At 55.8% G+C, this 12,929-nt stretch overlaps 2 protein-coding genes across 8 annotated transcripts in view; both read right to left on the reverse strand.

Annotated features, from left to right (window-relative positions):
- Window positions 1–2,393, reverse strand: part of GPR68 (G protein-coupled receptor 68) — a 27,828-nt gene extending 25,435 nt beyond the window's left edge. For all 3 annotated transcript variants that reach the window (XM_027120338.1, XM_027120337.1, XM_027120341.1), the window contains exon 1: window positions 1,916–2,393. The gene's annotated coding sequence lies outside the window, so the exon portion shown is untranslated. The remainder of the gene's footprint in view (window positions 1–1,915) is intronic.
- Window positions 2,394–5,889: 3,496 nt separating this feature from the next.
- CCDC88C (coiled-coil and HOOK domain protein 88C) overlaps window positions 5,890–12,929 on the reverse strand; it is a 126,922-nt gene continuing 119,882 nt past the window's right edge. For 3 of the 5 annotated variants that reach the window (XM_027120346.1, XM_027120345.1, XM_027120344.1), the window contains 3 exons: window positions 12,583–12,651; window positions 11,499–11,788; window positions 5,890–8,170 (listed from right to left, as the gene is read on the reverse strand). In XM_027120346.1, coding sequence (XP_026976147.1) covers window positions 7,172–8,170; window positions 11,499–11,788; window positions 12,583–12,651 — 1,358 coding nt within the window. In that variant the 3' untranslated portion in view covers window positions 5,890–7,171. The remainder of the gene's footprint in view (window positions 8,171–11,498; window positions 11,789–12,582; window positions 12,652–12,929) is intronic. The other 2 variants (XM_027120347.1, XM_027120349.1) reach the window with 2 other exon arrangements.

The raw sequence follows: 12,929 nt of genomic DNA on the forward strand, positions 1-12,929 counted from the left end.
ACACACACACACACACACACACACACACACACACACACACACACACACACACTCAGTACTGGGGAGGGGGGAGTGGGAATTGGGATCTGAGGTGCGCACTGACTGGCTATGAGATTCTGCAGGAGAATTCTCCTAGAGCTGCGGGGTGGGCGGCTGCTGCAGGGAGAGGAGCCCAGGGGACAGGGTCTGCTTAGGCAAGGGATGTGCCAATAGGCTCAGTGTGCCTTTTTGGACAGGAAGAAAAGCAACCTGGAGAGAGACAGGAGGCAGCCAGTGGACAGTGAGTGACCTACACGCCCTGCAACTGTCATACAGGGTATGTGGCTGAGTGGATGAGGAGGAAAGAGCTGACAGCTCCCAGGAGGGCTGTCCGATGGGGGCGGGAGCTGGCCAGCGGGGAACCTCTGAGGAACTCTGCCTTGTGCCCCTGAGGAGCCACACAGGGGGCAGCAGGGCCAGCGCAGGCTAGACAGTGAGAAGAGATGACCCAGGGCAAGAGGATCTCAGTGGTGGGCAGGCTGCATCATGGGACACAAACTCCTGTCCCTCTCCCTCCTGTCCCCAACACACCGAGGCAGCCAGGCCCTGGAGGAGTGGAGAAGGAGGGGCCTGGGGCCTTGACCTCTCTTTAGAATGTGGGTTCTTAGACCCTCTTTGTCTTCAGTTGGGGACCCCAGGGGTCATTCTGAGGTATCAGGGTTTGTATCCAAGGTACCAAAACAAGTGATGGACTCTGCCCAAGAAGCTGTTGAGGAGCACAGGGGAGATCGGAAAATGGTGATGGCAAGTTTCAAGTTTCTATTCCCTGAATAGAAGTTCTGCAGCAACCCAGTCTCCAAAGTAAAATATTCATAGAAAAACATCATGCATATAATAAAATGGAACTTGAATGGCTGAGTTTTTGAAACTCTGATTTAGAAGGGAAAGCTGGGATTGACACAGCAATTACAACACTCTGATAACAGCTGTGATTGGAGGAGGACGCGGCAGGAGGAGCCACACTGTGGGAGTCCAACATACAAAAGCACCTGATCAAGAGCAGGGCAGTCAGGGTAGCCTTCCTGGAAGAGATGACTCCTCAACTGAAACCTGCAAGGGGACTAGCAGGTATCCTGGGAATCCTCCTAGTGACTGGTGTGTGGATACAGAAGGGGCCCTTGTGAGCACTGATGGCGGGGGTGCGGGGGTTGCTGACTAGTCCAGGGCTGTACTGCTGGGGGCAGGTGCTCCCTCAGTCAGCTTAGTCTTTTGGGGCAAGAAGGAGAAGCAAGGCGGACCTCCCCCTAGTTACTTCTTGAATTACAGTCTGTCTCCCCAGCTATAGTGTGAGTTGTCTGGGCAGAGACGGCTCCCTCCACCTGAGGCGACCGCGGAGCTGAGGGCCCATTTGCTGAAAGTCTAGAATGGATGGAGGGATCATCTGACACAGTTAGGCACCAGCAGGCGTTCAGTAGATAGGAGTCCCCCTACCCTCCTCCCCCTCGGGAAAGCGCCCAGCCTGGGACTGGGTCTTTGGGCTTCTCCCCCAGTGCTCTCCCCTGGACCTGCCTGCAGGTACCCAGGGGCAGGGCACGTCCCCAGGGGATCTGGACGGTGTTGGACTTGCAGATCCGCCTCCAGGGGCCCTGGGCAGGGCAGGGCAGCCCCCTCTGGCCCGCAGCGCCCCAAAAGCCACCCTTGCGGCACACCCTCTGCGAGGGGGGACCCCAAAGCACCATCAATTTGTACCGTGGAATGACAGGGACCTCCCTCCCGGCCCTTCCCCCTCTCCACTCCCCCCAGAGGCCTTTATCCGAGACTGGATTTGGAATCTTCTGTCCCAGGAGGGGGCGGGCCTGGCCTTGCTGAAGGTCGGTGGTCCCCTGCGCCGCCCGCCAGCTGTCCAGGCCCCACCCGAGCCGCCCGGCGCACTCACCTCTCTCGGGTCCCAGTGCCGGAGGCCAGGCCGCGGCTCCGTCCGGCCCGGCTGAGCCCGACGCCGGCGGACGGGAGGGAAGGACGGCGGAGCGGCGGCGGCAGGGACCAGGGACCGGCGGGGGCGTGGCGCGCTCGGCCTGCGCGCCGGCTCCGGCTCCAGCTCGCCCCCCCGCCGCGCCGCCACCTGGAGACGGAGGAAGGGGCGGAGGCTCGCGGCGGACCCGCCGCAGCGGGAGCAAGGCGGCCTCAGCGGCCTGGGCGGGGTGCGGCTTCCAGAAGGGCTCCTAAGGGCCATTGCTCTCCCGTGGGGAACACGGAGGGGCCCGGAGGCTTCTTCTCCACCTGCTTATTTGGGGTCTCTTGCGGGGAGGGGAGGTGGGGAAGCAGGTGGCCGGTTTGCCACGTGACTCGGTGAATTTGACCTCAGTGGGCTGGACCCAAAAGGCAGAGCTTGGAAAGGGGAGAACATTTCTGAGTCCTGCCATGACCCCCACCTCTTCCCGGGCCTGCCAGGACCTCCCTTCCCTTCCCTTCCCGCACCCCCCCCCCCCCCCCCCCCCCCAGACCCCCCCCCCCCCCGCCCCTCCAGGCTCCTGCCTGACTTCATGTTGTCCACCCTGCCCTGCGGAGACCTCTGCCCCTGTTACAGAGGGAGAGGTTCCCCTGGCTCTCGGGTCTATCAGCCGCCCCGGGCCCACTCCTGCTCTACTCGGTGGAGAAGGGCGAACAGGGAAAATGGAAGGAGCGAGAAGCCTGGGGAAGAGTTTCCAGCCTCCAGACTCAGCCCAAGTGGCCTCTGTGTGCCCTGTGCCGAAGAACAGGGTTTGCGCACGGCAGCATCCGCTAGGCTGGCCAGCTCTGCAAACCAGCTGCACTTCTCTTTCACGTTCCTCCTCCTTGGCCCCTTCTTCCCAGTTTTCTGTCTCTTCCTTTACGGCCCATCCCTAAAAGGTGGCGCTCCCAGCGGTGCGCTGGAGCCGGCCTGCCCTGGCTTGTGAGAGCAGATTAGTGAATTTCCCGGAATTTTGCAAGTCAGTTGTTAAACACAGCTGTCATTAAAGATGAATTTATGTAAACGTACGAATAATTCATATTAAAAACAATGGTAAACACTCAAAATGTGCCACTTCCTATTACTTTACTGTTACCTGTGCTCTTGAGGTTATTTACACCTGTTGCATCTGTATGGAAGCAATATTATATGACAGGGTACACTGCACATCTCTTTCCACCTCTGTGGTTAGGGACACTGTGGCGGCAGCTTGAACTCGACCATGGTGAGAGTGTTTATGCCACAGAAATTGGCAAGTGTTACCAGTTAGGGCTTGATTTATGTCTTCTGCAGTCTGTAGAGTCTCTTGACTTAATTAAGAAAGTGATGGGGGCTTCCCTGGGGGCGCAGTGGTTGAGAGTCCGCCTGCCGATGCAGGGGACACGGGTTTGTGCCCCGGTATGGGAAGATCTCACATACCGCGGAGTGGCTGGGCCCGTGGGCCATGGCCGCTGAGCCTGCGCGTCTGGAGCCTGTGCTCCGCAACGGGAGAGGCCACAAGAGTGAGAGGCCCGCATACCGCAAAAAAAAAAAAAAAAAAAAAAGAAAGTGATGGGGAAAATGTGAATAGTACAGATTAAACTTAAAAGTGTGTCTTCGGTGAATATTCCAGCCTGTAAACTATATGTTTAGTTTAAAAAAGAAAGTGTGCTGTGTCTCTAAGCCATTACAATGTGAACAGCACAAAAAACTGAGGAAATTTGGCCAACAATCAGAAACTGCTACCTGACTGAGCAGTCACTCACATCATCAACAGATGAGTGAAGTTCTGATACACATCTCTGGCTTGTTTCAGTTTCATCTTACTTGCTAACATAAAAAAAAAATCAACCAACATTCACACTGGAACTACACTCGTTCGTCAGTTGCAAGAATAGGTTGGCTATAAATACACAAGTTTGGCAAAAATCAGTGAGAGCATTCTAAGAGAATCAATCGGCTGTATGGATTTTACAACAAAAAGTATTATATATTCTGTGTCATGATCTTTTACATCCGTAAATACGTGTGTGTGTGTGTGTGTGTGTGTGTGTGTGTGTGTGTGTGTATTCCCTCCCCCAGGGTGGTTGATAAACATTTTGGCTGGATGTTTAATGTTGACTGGTGCCTCGTAAGGTTTGTCCTATGCGTTCTAATTTTCTCGCTTTCATGTTCTCTGCAGGGTGAGCCCCTCTTGTCTCACAGATGATCCCAAATCTCCCTGCAGGCAGAACTCACTGCTGAGCTGTGGGCACGAATATCCAGTGGCCAGCTGGGTATTTCCCAGACACTGGGCATGTGTCTCCCAGGCCAGTGCAGAGAAGGTGGGGCCTGGGAGCTCAGGAGGGCCATGATCTGGGCTGCCCGCCTCAGTAACAGGACCCTGGGGTACTGCCCGGGACCATTGCCTGGGGTTGGCTGTGTAGGCGAGTGAGGTGTCAGAATTGGAGCTGATGGAGTGATGGATAGGGCATGGGGAGGAGGGTGGGGGACGTCAAACACTATCTCGGGGGACGAGAGGGGGGGGAGGACGGGGAACTGCATGTTGAGAACCTTGCATTGGTGGTGTCTCGGGACATCCAAGCTGGAACCAGATCTGGAGGTTCCGGGGAGAGGTTGGGGTTGGAGATAACATCTGGAGCCTCTGGGAGCAGATTGTAATGAAAGTTGTTGGATGTGTATGAGCTTGTCTGGGGCAGAGAAGGGAGTGATAAGAGGTCTGGGTGTGCCTTGAGGTGAGCCAAAGGACCAAGCCACAAAGGGATGGGTGTGGCAGGTGTGGAGGTCACCTGGGTGAACCTCCTGAGGTACCGTGAGGGCTGAGCTGTCTGAGGCAGGCAAACTGGTTGGCAGGCTACTACCAAAACCCAGGGTCAAGGGTATGTGTGTGACCTAGGATGAGAAAGGCTGGCTAAGACAAGGGGGGCCAGATTCCAGACACCTTCTCAGGTCCAGGATGTGACCTATAAAACGTGGGATGTGAAGAGAGGAGGGATGAGGCCCGCATCACAGGCATCTGTGATTGTGCGACGGCTGGTGTCGCTGGAGAAGCCAGGGAGAGGAGTTGAGGAAGCCTGTCGTCCAGGCAGGGGCTCTGAGAGGCAGTCGGTACTCCGGGAGCAGGGTGGGACCAGCTCCGGGGGGGTGCAAGGAGGGAGAGGTCTCGAAGGCGCAACCTAGGACTTGGCCAACAGGACGCTTCCAATGACTGTCTGTGGGAGGAATGAGTGAATGAACGAGGGGCCGGCAAGTCTGAGGGCTTTAGAGCCATCCCACAAGGGGGAGAATCACGAGGCAGAGACTGGGAGTTCCCAGGGGAGACTGGCCAGGGGTCAAATGCTGCAAAGGCCACAGGGAATGAAGCCTGCAAGGTGGCTGCCGTTCATATGCTGCAGGATCTCTGCTGAGTGGTGAGACACCCAGATGGCAGAGGCTCGGGAAAGAACGGGTGAGGAGACAAGAGGAGACCCTCTCGAAAAAGTCTGGTGAGAAAGCAAAGGAGACGCTGAGGCAGCAGCTGGACAGAAATCTACTAGAAGAAAGATTTCGACATGTGTGGGTATTTATATGCCTGCCTTCCCTCCTCCTTCCCTCCCTCCATCTGACTTAAGCCTCCAATCTGAGGCCCCCGAGGCCTGAATTCCAGGTCTGGCACGTCCTAGTAGAGTAGCCTTGGGAAAATCCAGCGGACTACTTTAAGCTGAGCTCCTGCCATGACACAAATCCCATAGCAAAACAGGATTCAATTTACACTAGGTTAAAATAAATTCAAGTCTGGAAAAAAGCTGCTGTAAAGAGAAACACCTTGCCCTCCACAGTCTCTGATGACCTAGCGGCCAAGGGAGCTGTGGATTCCAGGGACTGGTGCTAAGGCAGGGACCCTGAGCCCCCAGAGCCCAGTCAATGCTGCTGTAATGTGCAGTGAGGAAACTAGGACTCAGTACTGTTCCATGTCCTTTTATTACAATTGTCCTTGTGTTCCAGAATGAATGGCTATTTAACACACAACCCGAAGCACTCCTAAATTTGATCTTAGCTTCCCATTTCTTTCTTATATTGAATCAAAGGGAAAAAAAAATCTTACAAAAAAAAAAAATCACCAGGTTTAGTGCATCCCTGGAAGAGCACCTTTACTAAACAGGAAACAAAACGTGCCAGGAATCTGACCAAATACACAAAGCAGCAGGTGAGATTCCTGATAGGAAAGAATGACTCCCCATGGAACATAAATAGATCCCCTCAAAGTACATATATTTCACATGAGTGTGTACATACATATGTAATATATTAAAAGAAATTTGGTTTCTACCACGAGAAGTTACTCAGCAATAATAAATCAACATCTCACCTGAGACAGGGAAGTGGGGACACTGCAGCCACGTTATAAACCGAGGCGCACCTCACTCCTGTACACGCCTCCCCTCTGTATGCTGTGCACACTTGCTGGGTGGGCTTCTCTCTGCCCGGCCCCCCAGGCCCAGCAGATCCAGTGTTTGTAGAAAAGCGAGTCAGGGAAGGCAGGTGGCCCTGTGGCCTCGGAGCCCACCCTGCAGGGCCCGGGAGCTGGCTGCAGCGGGGAGGTAAACACCCGAGGCTACCGCCGCCTGCCTGGAAGGCCGCTTTGGCTCTGGGGTGAAGGGAAGCGCTTGGGACCCCAGCAATGGCACTGCAGTGCGTCTGGTTTTCAACAGCGAGCCTGCCTCTGGGGTCCACCCAAGGGCCTCCAGATCTTTGTAGTTTGGCCAGTGGGGGCTTCCCCTAGGATCAAATGGCTTTTGGGAGAGGAGTAGAGTTTCCAGAGCCACCAGGGCTCAGTCCTGTGAGTATGTGCGTGCGCACACGCCCACATACACACGCACTCCAGTGGAGGTCAGCAAGTTGCAAACGAGTGTTCTACAGGGGCGCGCTCAAATAGTGTCTGCTTTGGGGTCAGTTTGTCACTGCGTTCTGAGTGTCCCCATGCCAAAGTGGATTTGTTCAAAAGATACCCGTTGCTGCAGGCTACAGGTACAGAAGACACGTTACACACCGGGGGGAGGGTGCAACCCTCTCAGGGCTTGGCACGGTGTTTTAGTAACAAAACAAACAGAAGAAACGCACGGGAACCCCTTTCCTCATCGTAAAGCCCTTTCCTGGCACCACAGGCAGACGGGGAAAGGCCATCATGATGAGCAGGTGCGTCAGTAGCTTTAAGGTTTAGGAGCTGCCGGTCCAGGAGCCAAGTCACACGCAGCCGTACTCGTACCACACGGTCTGCTGGTCCCCAGCCGGCTCGGGGGATGCCGGCGTGCTCTTCGAGCTGCTCCCACGACTGAAGTCCTCGGAGGCCCGGCTGCCATGGGGAGCCAGGTCGGGAGACCTGCCTGGGCCCTTGGCAGGGAGGCCCTCGCTGTAGCCCTGCCCCGGGACCCCGTCCCCCTCGGAGGGGCTGAACCCCGCCCGGACGGGGGCGATGGTGGCCGCCTCTCCCGAGTGCGGGGAGGCTTGGGGCTTAGTCCTGGCAGCCGGGGCTGCAGCAGGTGAGCAGTGCTGTAGCTGGGAGTTGCTGCCACTGCCACCTCCAGCGGCGATGGCTGGGGACGTGGCGGACTGCTGCAGGGGAGCTGGCCTCTCCTCCTTCGGGGGAGCCAGAGAGAAGCGCCTCGCGTCCAGTGGCCGGCTTCGGGGGCCAGGGCCCTGACAGGAGCCGCCAGCCTTTCCCACAAGCGGGGTCCGCTCCCGGGCCAGGCTGTGGGAGCTGGGAGGTGTGGAGCCCTGCAGGCTGTGGCTGCCTGTGTCTCTGCCCGCCGAGGCCTCGGGAGCCCCTGGCTCCTGTTTGCAGGCCTCTGGCCCGCTGGCCCGGAGGAGGTCGGCGGAGGCCAGGCTGAAGGCCCGGCTCAGGGATGCACTCCGGCCAGTGGGCGTGTGGGAAGCGGGGGGCATCGCGGCCTGCCGGAGTCTGCCCAGGGACAGGCTCTGGGGCAGCTGGGCCTGCCTCTGGGGGGCACTGGGCAGGGCCTCGGCCTCAGCGGGTCTGAAGTTCGGCTTCACGTACTGCCCGGGCTTCAGCGGCTTCCCCTCGGAGGTGGTGACGGGCATCTTGATGGTGGGGGCCACGAAGCTGGTGGGCATCTTGGCCCCTTCTTTCCTGGTAGGTGGGCCTGGCTGGCCTCCGATGGCCGGGAGATCACTGGCCTTTCTAAAATAGTCACTTAGCAGGTCATCCCGGCAACTGGGAGCATCCTACAGGGAAGAGAGCAAGAACTGAGTGAGGGCCAGAGAGGCCTTGGAGACCCCTCCTCCCACCCAGGATGTCCCCTGTGCCACCCACATGGCCAGGACTGAAGTTTCCCGCTCGGCCTGTTGAAGGCCTAACTTCCCCACCATACACACTGCTCTGGTCAGGGGTTGGGACAATACATGGCTCGTCAGGGAGAGGACCCAGATGCCACTCAGTAGCCCCCTAACTCTTTTCTTTCTTTTTTTTGGCTGCGCTTTGTGGCACGTGGGATCTTGGTTCTCCGACCAGGGATCGAACCTGTGCCCCCTGCAGTGGAAGCGCAGACTCCTAACCACTGGACCGCCTGGGAATTCCCAAGTAGCCCCTTAACTTTACAAGTAAGAAAGCAGGTCCAGAGAGGAAATGACTTCCCACAAGGCTCATCCACTTTATGGAAGGGTCAGGCCAACTGTTTCAACTTGGTTCCCATTTCTTCACCAAGCAGAGCAAGGGGCAGAAAGCTGACCGGCAGGACCGGACCTTCTTTGTCAGCCCACCAGGGTCAGACGCACTGCAAGGGCTTTACTGTGGGCCGCAGAGAGGAAGAGAAACAAGACCAGCTCCCAAAAAGCCAGAATCAACCACACTCAGGACCCTCACTGCCTCCCAGATGTTTCTCCTAATGTGAGAAGTAAGGGGGAAAGGAGGCACAAGGGGCAGGGGGAGGGCGGTGGTAACCAGAAAGGTCGACCGTCCAGGAGAAGAGGGAGGTGGCCCAGCCCTCTAGACTGTCTCCCTCAAGCAGCTGCCACCTGGCTGGGCTTCCCCTGGCCAGGGAACTGGTGTCGTTTGCCACCATCGTGGGGACAGGAAGAGCCGCCAGGGGCCAAGCTCGATGGCCGTGTTCAGGCTCACTTCAGCCTTCTGCCAACACCTCACAGCCTAGAGGAGGCAAGCGGAGGGTTCTCCTGAGGCCGACGCTGCAAAACGCGGGGAATTGAGTCCGCATCAGCGATGAGATCGGGGGCCGAGAGCTGCTGCAACGAGACCCAGCCCGCTGTGACCTGTCAGGGGGCATTAGTCCGCAGGACAGGTCAGCAGCTCAGGAGCCACTTGCCGACAACTCCTGGCCCCTGACAACATCTGGATGCTCAACTTGACAGGGGTGCAGTCTTGTGGTTTCAGGATAGTTTGAAGCCTCACTCTTGGCATGTGTGTGCAGTAAGACCCTGGGTCATCAATATGGACCAGAACCATTTATCAAGTGCTTCCCGCAGGCCAGGTGCTGTGCTAGGAACCAGGGGTATAATCGCAAAAAACTTAGTTTAATTTTGAAAGCAACCCTTGTAAGGGTTGCTTAAGGTTGTATTAAAATAATATTTAATATATAAGAAAACTGAGGTCATAGATAGACATCTAGAGAGTGGCAGATTGGGGATTAGAACCCGTGGCTGTCAGACTCTGCAGCTGTTTTCAGCACCTCCTGGTCCCTTTCTGCACACTTCTAACTTCTTTAACCCCCACCTTCAGGGCCACCCAGGGAGCCCATCTTGTGACACCCCCTCCCCCCAGCATCATCAGTGCTTGGGGAAGGGGGGCATGGGTGGCTTCTCCAGGCCTGCTCAGAGGAGGGTAGGGGTGCCAGGTGGGGCCATGGGGGTGAGCACCTGGGCAGAGGGGGAGAGGACGGGTGGCTCTCAGAGGGTGAGCATCAGCTTCCAGCAGGGACAGATAAGCAGCGGTGAGTATCTGGGCAGGTCTGAGCTGAGTGCGGAGGGGCCCTGAGCCTTGCTTAGGACCCACCCCCTGAGATCTGCCCAGAGAAAGGAAACTCACGGGGACCGGCACATAATCAGAAAAGGACTAAGAAGAGGAACCATCCAGTTGCAGGCACCCCTGATTTCTGGACGTTCTTGTTTATTCCACTAGATCAGTGATTCTCAGTGCGTGATGCCTGGACCCACGCTGACAGTGAGAGCGTCGTCTGGGAACTTCACAGAGATGCAAAATCTCAGGAACTCTGGGGTCCAGCTTGTGTTCTGCCAAGCAAGTCCGATGCACACTGGAGTTTAAGACCCACTGCATCAGACCGTAAACTTCTGGAGGGCAGGTTTTCTGTCTTTCCCACTTTGGGTTCTCCAGCTTCTAACACACAGTAAGTGCCTGATACACAGACAACCACAAGACCGAGCACCTAGCAAGTATGCGACAGAAATTTGCCCATTAACTGGTTTGCTTTTTTAGCGCAGGCACCATGCATACGTCCTCACACACGGGAGCTGCTCAATAAATACCTCCCAAACAAATATTTTGTGTTCTGTGTCACTGTGACCCATTAATGTGGGCCACAGAGTTTACTATAGGGCTAGAGAAAGTTCGACTGTATTTGTTTAAGGTAAATGAGAGAGAATCACTGAAGCATTAAACCTTAAAAGGTCTCAAGTGCAAGACAGTATATGTGTCATCTGTTGAATAACCCAATAGCTCATGGGACTGAATTTAGACAGAGTATGTAAAAGACAGACATGCAGCTTCAGAAAAGCTAAATGGAGACGCTGGAAAGGTGACAGCAGAGGGAATCCTAATACAGGTGATGTTTGGGGGTTAGAGCTGCAGAGCAGAGGTCAGCAAACCGGAGCCCCGGGCCAGGTCCAGCTTGCTGTCCATTTATGTATGGCCTGCGAGCTAAGAATCGTTTTTACATTTTTAAATGATTGAAAAAAATTTTTTTTTATAGAACGGTCTTTTGGGACATGTGAAAATGATATGAAATTCAAATGTCAATGTCCATAAGTAAAGTTTTACTGGAACGCGGCCACGCCCACTCATCGACAGACGGTCTGTGGCTGCTTCCCGCTAAAGCGGCAGCGTCGAGTAGTTGCAGCAGAGACCGTCTGGACTGGAAAGCCTAAAATATTTACTATCTGGCCCTTTATAGAAAAAACTGGTTGATCTCTGCTGGTGAAGGCTCAGGGGAAGTGGGCATTCCGAGCTCTGGCACAAAACCTAGTGAGATGCTAACTCCGTGAGTGGGGGGCCGGTCACTCTTTTCTTGAGAAGCTCCCAGCGGGGGGCGCACAGCACCCCTGCCCTCCATGCCGGCACCACGTTCTGCCCACTCACTTCACAGACGGAGAAACAGCCTCCGAGGTCTGGGGCTGGCTGCTGGCACCCAGGGATCTGCTGGCTCGCGGGTTTGCTCCCCACCCAAGCAGCCCTGCACCTAGGCCACGCACCCCGCCCCATCCCTTTCTGTGACTTTGCTGCCACGGTTTCTGCCTACTGTCCCAGTTTGGGAGATAGCAAAGGAAGAGGGATTCACTGTGTCCCTTTGAGCCCTGGGCCACTCACGGAGGAAGGGGAGCCCCGGTTGCTCTCCTCCAGGAACTCCTCCAGGGTGACCATCTCACTGCTCGGGGAGGCTGAGCAGGGCCGCACCCCGCCATGGGGCTGGGCTGCGCCCCTCTTCCGGGCGCCCTCTTGGGGGAGAGGCCCGTTCCGGGGTGGGGGGTACTCATGGCGGCTGAGGGCAGTGCGCCCCGGGGTGCTGGCATCCCGCGGCAGAGTGGCTGTGTCCCTACTGGGGATCAGGTCTTCGCTGCTGAAGCTCTCGGACCTGCCGTGGAGCTGGTCGGAGGAACCTGGGGTCGGGGCGGGCGACACAGAGAACACACGTGAGTCCCCCTCTCTGTCTCCAGGGGGCTCTCTGCTGCCCCCAGCTCACTTAAGACAGAGAGGATGCTGCCTGAGAACCCAAGGCGCACTTCTCCCAGGCTGGGATTTTGGATGTTAAGAACACTCTGGAATGCTTAGAATTCAGAACAAAGTAACTTGAGATAAAAGTGGAAAAGCTTCTGCTGAAGTTTCCATTGTTAGGAGCTATACGGCACCACACTCATTAGCTCCTGTCTGTTCACATAGTTAAAGGTTTACTTAGCACCTGCTTCGTGCCAGGTGTTCTTTAGAGGCTGGTCATGTGGACTCTGAGAAGTGAAAAGATTTGCGTAAGGGTTTACGGTCTTGGGACAGCAAACACATTCTTTTCAGATGTGCAGGAAACATTCATTAAGACAGACCGTATTCTGCACCGTAAAATAAACTTAAAAGGAATCAAAGCCATCCACTATGTCCTCTGACCACAGTGGAATGCAACTAGCGTCACTCTCTCCATTCTACAGATGAAGTAACTCAGATTCAGAGGATGGGTGACTCTCCCAGGTGCCCAGAGCCTGTCAGAAGGGGTGAAGGGATTTGAACCCCAATCCATCCAAACCCCGGGCCTTCACTTGCAACCGCGTGACGTGGCCTAGGAATGCAAACGCAGAACTCGTGGAGGATCTCGGGAACTGCCTTTTTAAAATTACAAGTATACTATAAGCCCAGAGTCAGAGATCCACATACACTGCAAAGTGCCCAGAAGGAAAGGCCGGCTCACCTTTCAGGTTAAGAGGTGAGCTGTCGCTGGACGCATTTCTACTGCTCTCCAAGCTCCCCGGCCGGGACGCTGAAAGGAAACGCCAACATATAACCTAAAGGCCGATGGTAAACCATCTAATCCGAGAAAAACTATGGAACAAAGTAACCGTGTGCCGAAGTGAAGCTGAGCGCCCGCAGGAAGGCCGAGCGTCGGGATCCTCTGTGCTCTCCCCCGAGGACAGCTAACTTCCCTGAGCGCCAGGCGTGGCACCCAGCAGACTGTCCAGAAATGACAGCCTATGGTATATATATATATATTTTATTAGGTCTAGGGCTGTGGCTTAAAACAATTTTGTTAACGAGGAA

The sequence above is a fragment of the Aethalodelphis obliquidens genome, unplaced genomic scaffold (assembly GCF_003676395.1).
Source record: "Aethalodelphis obliquidens isolate GAN/ISIS:26980383/991018 unplaced genomic scaffold, ASM367639v1 scaffold21, whole genome shotgun sequence".
NCBI classification, from domain to species: Eukaryota; Metazoa; Chordata; class Mammalia; order Artiodactyla; family Delphinidae; genus Aethalodelphis; species Aethalodelphis obliquidens.